At 45.1% G+C, this 12,346-nt stretch overlaps 1 protein-coding gene across 1 annotated transcript in view; it reads left to right on the top strand.

Moving 5' to 3' along the window:
- Vps13d (vacuolar protein sorting 13 homolog D) overlaps positions 1-12,346 on the top strand; it is a 250,567-nt gene that overhangs the window by 6,545 nt on the left and 231,676 nt on the right. Inside the window, exons 3-6 of the mRNA XM_008849943.3 lie at positions 3,930-4,007; positions 6,250-6,440; positions 6,520-6,600; positions 10,942-11,058. Of these exons, the coding sequence (XP_008848165.2) occupies positions 3,930-4,007; positions 6,250-6,440; positions 6,520-6,600; positions 10,942-11,058 (467 nt within the window). The remainder of the gene's footprint in view (positions 1-3,929; positions 4,008-6,249; positions 6,441-6,519; positions 6,601-10,941; positions 11,059-12,346) is intronic.

Here is a 12,346-nt window from a genome sequence, read left to right on the forward strand (position 1 = left end):
AGCCCAATTGTGACGATGTTTAGCGATCAGGCTCAGCCAAAGTCATGATGATGGTAGTTATTTCATGCAGAAGAGACTGCTGTATAGCACCATATTATTGAAAGGACCTGGAATTTAAAAGGATATGGTACTGGGAGCCACATATGAGGGAGAACATACGTCATTTGTTTTTCTGAGTCTGTGTTACTTCACTTAGTATAACAGTTTCTAGATCCATCCATTTACCTGCAAATTTCATTATTTCATCTTTTCTTTCTTTCTTTTTTTTTTTTGGTCTTTTTAAGACAGGGTCTTTCTGTAGCCCCAGCTGTCCTGGAACTCACTTTGTAGACCAGGCTGGCCTTGAACTCACAAAGATCCGCCTGCCTCTGCGTCCCAAGTGCTGGGATTAAAGGGGTGCGCCACCATGCCCAACCTGTTTCATCTTTCTTTACTCCTGAATAGAATGCCATTGTGTAAATATACCACATTTTTGTTAACCACTCATCAGTTGAGGCACACTTAGGTTGCTTCCATCTCTTAGCTATTGTGAAAAGAACAGCAACAAACATGGCTGTACAAGTGTCTCTACAATAGGGTCTCATCTCAAAATTTAGAAGCTAATATGGGTTGAAATGTTCTGAAATCTCAAATGTTCTGAAATCTGGGACATTTTTAGCGCTACTTAATGTCCAAAATTTTTTGATTTTTGATTTTGAGACAGGATCTTACATATCCCTGACTGACCTCTGATTTGGTATGATCCTCCTGCTCACCTCCCGAGTGCTGGGATTACAATGTGTGTCACTATTTCTGGTTTATGCTGTCCTGGGGATGGAACCCAGGGCTTCATGCATGCAAGGCAAGCACTCCACCTATTGAGCTACAAGTCCAGCCCTGAAATTTTGACTTTTGGTTAAGAATGCTCAACCAGTAAAGTCTATATAAATATTTAAAAACCTTAAAAGGTCCCAAGCTGGGTATGGTGGTGCACGCGTTTAGTCCCAGCACTCGGGAGGCAGATGAAGGCGGAGCTCTTGAGTTTGAGGCCAGCCTGGTCTCCATAGTGAGTTCCATCCCAGCTGGGGCTACAGGGAGACCCTGTCTCAAAAAGACCAAAAAAACCCAACAACAACAACAACAAACTTCAGATCTCAAGGAATTCAGATGGAAGATGCTCACCTTGCATTGTTTCCTTGCGCTGTTGTGCAGATTGAACGAGATACTGCAGGGACTAACTAGGGTTATAGCTTGGTGGTAGAGCACTTGCTTAGCACCAGTGGGTGGGGGATTAGTAGGCCCTGTGTTTGATGCCTACCACTTAGAGGAAGGAGGGATAGTGCTGATGGAGTGCTTAGCCCCCAGTAAGACCTCAGTGAGTGGGAGGTGCTGTTGCTGTCACTGCGCCACTCACCTGTGGGTGGCAAATCAAGCAGCAGTACAAGAGTAGTCATTGCTAAATGGTTCCACTAGAGTGAGAGGCATAATGTATCAGCTGGGTGTGGTGGCTCACTCCTATGTTCCCAGTAGTTGGGAGACTGAGGCAGAAAGGATTACTATGAGTTGGAGGTTGGCTTGGCTAGATGGTGAGTTCTAGGTTAGCCTGGGACAGGAGAGGAACCTTCTGTTCTGTCTGTAGGACTCTGGGAAAATAGCTAGTTGGGGTAGCTTTTGAAGTTTCAGTAGGTAGCACAGGGGTCACCACACCCCAGGTGGAATGAATCCCAGGAGCAGAGGTGGATGGATGGCTTGTAGCACCTTTTGGAATGGTTTGGAGTCAACACAGAGGCTGTGCTGCACCAGGGACTCCAAATGTAATTCCTTTTTGTTTTCTAAGATTTGAGCCTCACTCAGCCTGGTCCTTTAAATAACCCAGAGCAGAGTAAAGAGAATTTGGCTGTCAGTAGAGATTGCTGAGAAACGGCCAAGCTCAGAATTCACCCCAGTTTCAGTGAATAGATTTCTGGACAATCTGAAATGAGGAATTTTGGGATGGAGTCATCCATGAATAAGCCTATAAACTGTCTGCCTAAAAATGAATGGCTTTTTAGCTATAAAGTGCTCACCTCCTTTGGGTGCTTAGCTGTCTGACTCCCTGGACAACCCTTCCCAGCAGGGCAGGACCCTTCCCAGCAGACAGGCCCTGTCCTACCAGATAGGACCCTTCCCAGCAGACAGGCCCTGTCCTACCAGATAGGACCCTTCCCAGCAGACAGACCCTTTCCTAGCAGGTAAGACCCTTCTCTGGAAGGCAGAACCCTTCCCAGCAGGCAGGTGTAGGTGTGTATTTGAGTGCGTTGGGCATTAGGACATCGTCGGTCTTGAAGCTCCATTGCCACGTTGTTTTGCCTGATTCCATTGCTGTAGGCGTCTGTTGCCTGTTCTTCCCTGTATTTCTTCTTTTTAGATCATCCCCTTGCTTCCTGTGCTTTAGCTTCTTTACTTTTCATGGTGTAAGTTGCCTATAATTCCTTACATTTCTCTAAGGCTGTACAGCAGCCAGGGAAAGCCAGGGGTCTCCTGCCTTTGTGGCAGATTAGCATATAGAAGACTAGGGCTGTTGTCAGTGCAAGTGAGAAAAGACCACTGTGCAGTGCTTGCCTGACATGTACAAGGACTTGGGTTCCATCCGCAGTGCTGTGAAAACAGAAAACGGCGCTGAAACTGTCCCTCTGTTTCACCTGAGGAAAAGTCTTCCTAACATTTTTTTTTCTTTTATGATCATGTTCTTCCCTTCTTTGGAAATAGGGTTATTTTACTTTGTTAGTCTTATGGAACCCCATGTGGACAGATGTGTGCCCCCCTCCGCCCCCCAGTAGACTGCATTTGCTTAGAATCTACCAAATTGCTAGGTATAAATCTTCCTTTAGAAGCCAATAACCCTTAAGTTCTGCAGAGTCATTTAAAGGGGGAAGAAGCAGCATTTCCTACCTTGTGAAGTCACTGGAGGAAACCTTGTCTGTCTTACTCTTGGGCCTTCTTACCAGCTAGTGGCTGTTGTCTGTATTCCCTGTTCTTGAAAATACATTATCTCAGACAGATTCAGGGGACAAACCATTTCACAACATATGGTCATCTCCTCAGCAGTTTGTGGCTAGGGTCACTCTTCTCATTATGTTTCCTGTGGCCTGAACAGTGCCTTGTACAGAGAAGAGCTTGGTATGTATGTGTAGATGAATAGCTTGCATAATCAGGAGAAATCAGCTTTTCCTTACTGTGACAAGATACCTGAGACAATCAGAAGAGGAAAGGTTATTTTGGCTCACAGTTTCAGAGGTTTCAGTGCATGGTTTACTGGCCCCACTGCTTCTGGGACTGTAGTAATGGTGGGACTGTAGTAGTGGTGGGCGTGCTGGCAGAGCAGGTGTGTTACCAGCGGGAGCTGGGAAACAGAGACAGGAGGGCCTCTGTCTCCGCATCCCCTTTGAGGGCATGTCTTCAGTAACCTGACTTCTATCAACAAGGCCCCACCACTTAGGGATTCCACCACGTCCCAAGAGTGCCATGGTTGGGAAGCAGCCCTTAACACGTGGGCCTTTGGGCAACATTTCAGAGCCAGACAATAGCAGAGTGTGGTCTGGCTGCCCTCTGGCCTGTGCACGTCTGGGTTGATGTCATTATAAAAGCTGGACCTGTTCTTCCCTTTGCTTCTCACCAGTTACTACTCCTGTCGGGGAGGAGTGGGCATAGAAACTGTGGAGCTGGTTCCTTATTAACTAACTTTTTATTAACTAAACCATGGAGTCTAGTGTTTTATGCCCTGCACTCAGTTTTAGGGAAGGGTGCTGTAGAGGGTTGGGAGTGCTTGTTATAAAGAGCTAATAATTCCTGCTTCAGTCCTAGGGATTCTGATATGATGCAACACTTCCCCTTTAGCCTTCAGTGCCTTGCACACAGTAGGGACCTACAATCTGTGTTGGATGGATATTTCATGATGTTTTTGTTCCTAGGTGCTGTTGAACTAGAAAACCTCCCCTTAAAGAAAGGTGCCCTAAAAGAACTGGAATTACCATTTGAAGTCAAAGCCGGTATGTGGCACTGGAGGGGAGTTTGAGTCTCAAGTTGTTTTTGACAGGAAAACCAAGAACCCTGGAGTTTTTGTCGGCTTGACCAGAAAGGGAAAGGACAGGAAGTGTTAGAGTTTAGGTCAGGCTTACAGTGTGCTTAGGCCACTAGTGTTGGGTTAGTCTTGGGTGGTACTGGAGATGGCCAGTGGCTCCTAGGCAGATTATATCTGAATGTGAAGGGAACCTGCATGTTTATTAAGGACTGAGTATAAGGACCTCTGTTCCGGATACAGGAGATTCCTATTTCTAGAGACTTCATTATTGCTCTTACTGATGCTTGTTGGGTAAGAGATGGGCTCTGAAGCAGTGTGCTTGGGTTCATAGTCCACTGCTGCTGCCTTCTAGCAGTGTGACTTTGGAAAAGTCACTTGACCAATTCCTGTGTCATCATAAAAGTCATTATGAGAACCGAGTGTGGTGGCTTATGTCTGTAATCCCAGCATCTCAGGAAAGTGATGCAGGAGGATGCTAAGTTGGAACCTAACTTGGGAAATACAGTAAGACCTACTTCAGAAAGTCATCATGACAGTTTAAGATGAGGTAATAGGGCTGGGGGTGTAGATCAGTGGTAAGATGAAGTAATAGGGCTGGGGGTGTAGATCAGTGGTAGAGCACCTGCCTCGCCTGCACAAGGCCCAGAGTTCTATCCCTAGTACCACAAAGAAACAAAAATAAAAACTCATAATTGCACCTATGTATCTTGTATTAAATTTTTGATTTATTTTTATTTTATGTGCATGAGCGTTTTGTCTGCATGTATGTAAATGTACATGCATGCAATGCCAGCAAGGCCAGAAGAGGGTTTTGGATCCCCTAGAACTAGAGTCATGATTGTTAGCCACTGCGTGAGTGCTGGGAACCTAACCTGCGTCCTCTGCACGAGCAGCCAGTGCTCTTAACTGGTGAGCATCTCTCCAGCCCCTCTCATATTTGTCAGTAATTTTTTTTCACATTTATGCATTCCTGTGTGTGTGTGTGTGTATGTGTGTGTGTGTGTGTGTGTGTATACACATGCACATGTGCATAATCATGCCACCAGCAGACACCTTTCTGAAACTCACTATGTAGACCAGGCTGGCCACGATCTCAGCGAGATCCACCTGCCTCAGCCTCCCAAGTGCTGGGATTAAAGGGGGGGTTGTGCCTCTATACCCAGCAACCTGCCTCTTTTTATAATGGTGAAAATGGAAGCTTGGGAAATAAGTGTCATAATTTTGCAGGCCACTTAGCTTTCTTTTCTTTTCTTTTCTTTTTTTTTTTTTTTGGTCTTTTTGAGACAAGGTCTCCCTGAAGCCACAGTTTGCCTGGATTCACTAATGGAGACCAGGCTGCCCTCAATCTCAGAGAGATCCACCTGCCTCTGCCTCCCAAGGGCTGGGATTAAAGGCATGGGCCACCACACCCGGCCACTTAGCTTTCTTATCAGCCCATGGTCACGTGAATAATCAGAATTCTTTATCCATATGTTGCTAGAGTAGTTTTGTGTACATTTGGGTTTATGATGAGTATATTTGAGGTTAGACATGTAAGTCTGATAACTCCCAACAAATACTTATTAAGAGCCAATTATTAACAAGAAATGAGTTTTGTGACCAAGGCTTGTGTGGGTAAGTACCATGGGAAGAAAGACTTGTCAAAGGAATCTAAGGTGTGGTCCAGTTGGAAAAGAGTGTTTGCTGCCTGTTTTGTGATTTGATTTTTTAAAATTTTTCTTCTGGTACTGCAGACTGAACCCAGGGCCTTGCACTTACTAGGCAAGTACTTAACCAGAGCTAAATCCCCAGTCCCAAGGTGTAGCTCAGGTTGGCCCCAAATTCGTGATTGTTCTCCCTCTACCTCTTCAGCATTTCTTGTCGACATGCAACACCACAATTGGCAGTTTAAAACAAGCACACACATGGTAAAAGTGATCTCTTTGCCTTAAAGTGAGCTAGTAATATTCTGAGAAATGGACAGAACTGAAAAGTGCACAGATGGGGCTGGGGAGATGGCTCAGTGGTTAAGAGCACTGGCTGTTCTTGCAGAGGACCTGGCCAATCGCCTGTAACTCCATTTCTAGGGAGTGTCTTCTGGCCTCCAGGGACATTGCACACATGGATACACTTAAATTCAGGCAAAACACTCAAACACAAAATAAAAATAAAAGTCATTAAACAATTTATAAAAAGTGCTTAGACATCTAATGAGATGTTCCTTCTCCCAGGTGTAATTGGGAAAGTGACCCTTCAGATCCCCTTTTACCGCCCACATGTGGACCCTTGGGTGATCTCCATCTCTAGCCTCCACTTAATTGGTGCTCCGGAGAAAATCCAGGACTTTAACGATGAAAAGGAGAAGCTGTTGGAAAGTGAGCGCAAGAAAGCGCTGCTTCAGGCCCTGGAGGAGAAGTGGAAGGCAAGTCACTGAGCCCGGTCTGTGAGGGGCGGCTCTGCTGGGTTCTGGGTTCTGCTGACACTGGCTCTTTCTCTTGCAGAATGAACGCCAGCAAAAGGGGGAATCCTACTGGTATTCAGTCACTGCTTCCGTCGTCACAAGAATTGTGGAGAACATCGAGGTGAGTCCTGGTGACTTCTCTGTAGACACACGAAGTGTTTCTCAGGCTCAGATGTGTTTTCACTTCTGAGCTGCTTGTTTCTTGTGGGTTTAGCTGATGTGGGGTGTGTGGGGCTGGCTGCTCAGGTGTGTCATGTTGGAGGCAGAGCCAAAGAGAAAACCTGAAAAGCAAGTCCGGTGCTCTGAAAAGACGGGTTCTTCTTCTTCAGCTGGTGTGGGTAGGAGTTTCCATTTCACTTCCGTTGCCCTCAGCACACTTTCTTTTTGAATGTTGGAATCTCACTTGCTAAAGGATTTATCACCTTAGAAACCAGATTACCTAAGCCTTGATGACTGTGGTTTCAAGGCTAGTCATTTAACCTTTCTGATCTTGGTTTCTTCATCTGAAAAATAGGAGAGGTGGGTATCCATTGCCTGTGTGCTGTGAATTGTGAGTGGCCCAGGAGGGAAGAAGACAGCTAACCTCTCATTGATGATTGAGATTTGATGAACTTATAGTATTGGTCACATTTTCTAAAGTAATTACAATTTTGTTGGATCATCAGAAATGGAATTAGAGGATTGATCTTCATACATGTCCTCAGACTTAGCACATACTTGCATTTTCTAGGGTTTTCTTACAGTGTCAGGTAACCCCAGCCAGTGTGTTCAATGTAGGCCTTGCTCCCTGAGAGTAGTCTGAGGTCATTGGCTTCATAACTTCCATAACTTTGATAAAAAGGTTGGGGTACTTGAAGGCACTGATTTGTTTTTTAAAATATTTTATTTATAAGCTGGGCGAGGTGGTTCATGCCTTTAGTCTCAGCACTCAGGAGACACAAGCAGGTGGATCTCTGTGAGTTCAAGGCCAGTCTGGTACACAGCCAAGTTCCAGACCAGCCAAGGCTACACAGTGAGAACCTGTCTCAAAAAAAAAAAATTAAAAATTTTATTATTTTTATTTTATGTCTATGAGTGTACTGAGCCCAGGTCCTCTGCAAGTACAACCAGTACTCTTAACCACTGAGCCATTTCTCCAGCCCCTAATTTGCTTTTTTTAAAAAGATCATTATTATAGAAATTTTTTGTGTATGTAATGTGTATGTACACATGTGCACCTGTGTGCTCATAAGTGTGGACGTCAGGTGTCTATGAGGTTGTCTTTCTCAATCACTCTTATTTTTGAGACAAAGTCTAACTGAACCTGGAGCTCACTGATTGTCTGGATTGGCTGGTGAACAAGCCCCAGGAATCCTTCTGTCTCTTCATCTTTGTGTGGGTCAGGAGATCTGAACTCAGGCCCTCAGGTTTGTATACCAAGCACTTCACTGACTGATCCATCTCCCCAGCCCTGGTCGTTATTAATTATTTTAGTTTTAATAACAGCTTTATTGATGTACTGTTCATATACCAGAAAGATACCCCTTTGAAGTTGCAATTTTCAGTTTTTTTTGTTTTTTTTTTCCCCCTCTGGGTCTTTTTGAGACAGGGCTCCCTGTAGCCACAGCTGACCTGGAACTTGCTATGTAGACCAGGCTGGCCTTGAACTTACCTGCCTCTGCCTCCTGAGTGCTGGGATTAAAGGTGTGTGCCACTATGCCCAGCTAAGTTTTGTGTTTTTAAAAAAAGATTTATTTATTGGCCAGGCGTGGTGGTGCACGCCTTTAATCCCAGCACTCGGGAGGCAAAGGCAGGCAGATCTCTGTGAGTTTGAGGCCAGCCTCAGTTACATTCTTTCATTAAAGGGGAGATAAACAGGGTCATTGGAACCTCACCTGAGTATCCAGCCATTCTTCCCAGCCAGCTATACGTAATTCTGACCTAATTGCAAATTGTTTCCTGAATTAAAAAATATTTATTATTTATTTTATTTGTATGCATGTATTGCCTGCATGTAGGTAAGTGCACCCGTGTCGTGCAATGCCCATGGAGGTCAGAAGAGGCTATCAGATCCCTGGGACTGGAATTACGGACAGTTGTTAGCTGCCGTGTGGGTGCTGGGATTTGAACCCGGGTCTTCTACAAGAACAACCAGTGTTCTTAACCGCTCAGCCATCTCTTCAGCCCTTATTTTTTTTAAGATTGGATATTACTCTATACCACTAGCTGATCTAGAACTGACTAAATAGAACAGACTGACCTCAAACTGACAGCGCTCCCTCGGCCTCTTTCTCTTGACTGTTGGGATTAAAGGCATGTGCTACCACACCCTGCTTATTGTGTGTGTTGTGTCCCGTGTGTCTGTGTCTGTGTGTATACCACATGTGTGCAGATGCCTGTAGAGGCTAGAAGAGGGCATCAAATTCCCTGGAGTTGGATGTACAGGTGGTTGTGGGCTCTTTGATTCTGGTCCTCTGCAAGAGCAGCAAACACTCTTAACCACTGAGCTCTTAACTGCCCAGCCATCTCTCCAGCCCTTCTTGTTTTAATTAAATTTTTTTTTAAAATTGAATTTCATATACTTTATTTTGATCACATTCAGACTCCTTCCTCCATTGTTTTAATTTTTAATTTTAAGCTTTTTTTTCTTGTTCTTTATTCTAACCAGTACCCAAGAGCATGTACTAAGCATGGCTTATAGCTGTGAGCCTCTCCCACGTGCACATTTGTGCCTTTGTGTGTGTTTGTGTATATACATATTTCCTACATCTTGGCAATCTCCTTTTCTTATTTTTCTTGCATTTACTTATTTATTGGAGGTGGGAGGTGCATGTGGAGGTCATAGAACAGCTTTTGGGAGTTGGTTCTCTCCTTCCACCATGTGGGTCCTGGGAAACAGAGAAAGGTCATCCAGACTTGGTGGCAAGTGTCCTTACCTGCTGAGCCGTCTCCCCTGTCAGGCTCCAGCTCAAGGACCCAATGGTCTTCCTTTGCAGTGTAATCAGAGAGGGAAGGAAGGCCTTTGCTTTCGGGGGGATGCAGGTCTTGTGCAGGTAACCAGAGCTGCAGTGAGTTCCTGAGTTGACACGGTCATGTCTTGTCCAGAAGACATCTCTTTGTGTATACTACCTGTCCTCTGGCTCTTACATTCTTTCCACCTTCTCTTCCTCATTGTTCCCTGAGTCTTGAGAAGGGGAGGGTGTGGAGATACACGTCTGTCCTTAGGCCTGAGCGGTCTACCATCAATTTTATTTATTTAATTCATTGTGTGTGTATATGCTCAAGGTGGTGCCCTTGTTCATGGGTGAAGAGACTAGAGCAGGATATCAGGTGTCTTCCTCCACTGCTGTCAGCTTTATTGCCTTGAGACAGGGTCTCTCACTGAACTGGAAGCCCACCATTTTGGCTAGGCTCTCTGATCAGCAGTCTGCTGGGATCTGTCTGTCCCTGTCTCTCAATGGTGGGGTTACAGATAAGTGCAGCCCTGACTTTTTATATGAATTCTGGGGATTTGAATTTAGGTTCTCATGCTTGCAGAGTAAGGATTTTTACCCACTGCAGCATCTCCCCAGCCCAGTTTACTTGTTCATGGCTAATGATGCCAAATACTTTTCCATATGCATATTGGCCAGATGTCTATGTTTTTTTCTCACATTCTACCTTTGAGGTACTCCTCCAGCCCTGTTATTATTTTTAATTGCCTGAAGCAGTACCTTTTCTGTAGCTCGCTTACAGGGACAAGAAGGAATAAATATGCACATAGATGGATATGTACAAACTTACATGCCTTGCTGGCACCCCTGGGCCTAGGTGCCTAGATGGAGAGACAAGAGTGGCAGTTCTAGTCATTTGGATACAGTGGTGCTGTTTTGTCTCCCTCTCTCTTTTTTTTTAAAAAAAATATTATTTTTTTTTAATTTTATGTGTATGAGTGTGTTGCCTCCATTCGTGTGAGTGCACCCGTGTCATGCAACACCGCAGAGGTCAGAAGAGGTCTTTGGATTCCCCTGGGACTGGAGTTAAGGATGGTTCATAGCCGCCATGTGGGTGCTGGGAATTGAAGCCGGGTCCTCTGCAAGAGCAGTCAGTGCTCTTAACTGCTGAACCATCTCTCCAGCCCTGTCTCCCTCTCTTTTTAAAATACATTTATTTGTGTGTGAGTGCATGCACACATCGAGGTCAGAGGACAACTTTCTGGAGTTGGTTCTTTCCTTCCATCTTTACGTAGGTTCTGGGAATTGAACTCAGGTTGCTAGGCTTGCTTGGCTGCTGAGACATCTTATCTTCTGAGATGGTGTAATAGAAGTATTGTAGCTTTCTTCCTGAGACATCAGAATTGTCAGTCCTGAGCCATTCAGCTTGTGCCTCCCTTATGGACTTTCAGAATTCTGGACGCATGTGGCAATGCCTGCCATGGTTTGGCTCTGATAGTCCATACGCAGCAGTTATCTAAATGTGTTTTCCATTTCTCTCCCCCTTGCAGTTAAAAATTCAAGATGTCCATTTGCGCTTCGAAGATGGTCTTACCAATCCCTCCCATCCTTTTGCGTTTGGCGTCTGTATTAAGAATGTGTCCATGCAGAATGCTGCAAATGAGCCTGTGAGTATGAGATCTGACCACACACGAGAAGAAAGCTCCATGCCAGGGGACATGGGGCTCTGCTTTTTGTCCCTTCGTGTTAGGTAATGAAACCATGCCCTCCACTTCTGTGTGAGCGTGTGTATGTCTTCTGTGTAGGTACAGAGTCAGTTTGCTGAGGAGAAACAGTTAATATTCTCTGACCTTGTATCCTTTTTCACACAAAGGACCTGAGGTACGAGGAATTCCTGTCAGCAAAGGATTTCATCTTCTACTTTCTTCTTGTATGTCCATCGCCAGGAAAGCTTACTTTGTTTATAGTTTGAGTTGCTGCCTGGGAATGTGTGCTGATGGTTTCCACATATTCACTTAAAAACAAACAAAATTAACTTTTTTCTTGGTGTGTTTGTCTCCAGTGTCCACTGTGATACAGTCCCATGGGTTAGGCAGCTATGGAAGTGTGTACTCTGGTTCTGGAAACCAGAAGTGTGAGACCCAAGATGCAGCAAGATTGCACACCAGCCCTGAGGAAGACTGTCCATGTGGTGCTGGCTACTGGGAATCCTGGTTCCTTGGCTTGTAGATGCCACTTCCCTCTAGTCTCTGTGTCCATCTTCACAGGCCTTGTCTCCCCTGTGATCCGGAACTCATGTGTAGTCCAGGCTGGCCTTGATCTCACTGAGATCTGCTTGCCTCTACCTCCTGAGTGCTAGGAGTAAAGGTGTGCACCACCACTCCTGGCTACTCATGTCTTTTAAGGACACCGCTCATTCATTGCTTCAGACCTACACTCCTGACCTCACTTTAACTTCATAACGTCCACAAAGACCTTATTTCCACATAAGGACATATTCACTGCTTCTGGGTGACCCAGACTTCTTGGAGGAGGATGCTGTTCAACCTGGTATCCTTAGTGATAGCCTAAGCTACTTTCTGGTACTAAACTTATTTCCCCACTCAAACAAGTATCCATACACACAAACTGGTATTGTTCTCTCTGCTGTTCAGAGTTCTAGTGAAGAGATCCCTGAGGATGGCAGGCCTTTGTGTTGACCCAGCCATTTGTGTGACACAGATGTTTTGACACTTACTGCCCAGTGATAGTTTCTTTCTTCTTGCTTACCACCTTATGGATCTGTCCTAGTTTGTTTCTTCATTGCTGTGATAAAACACTCTGACCACTACCAACTTGGGGAGGAAAGGGTTTATTCAGCTTACATCTCCCAGGTTGTAGTTCGTCAGGGAGCCCAAGGTAGGAACTTAGGGCAGGAACCTGGAAGCAGGAGCTGGAGCACAGGCCATGGAGGAA

This window comes from Nannospalax galili, unplaced genomic scaffold, assembly GCF_000622305.1.
Source record: "Nannospalax galili isolate Female #2095 unplaced genomic scaffold, S.galili_v1.0 scaffold1225, whole genome shotgun sequence".
Taxonomy (NCBI): Eukaryota; Metazoa; Chordata; class Mammalia; order Rodentia; family Spalacidae; genus Nannospalax; species Nannospalax galili.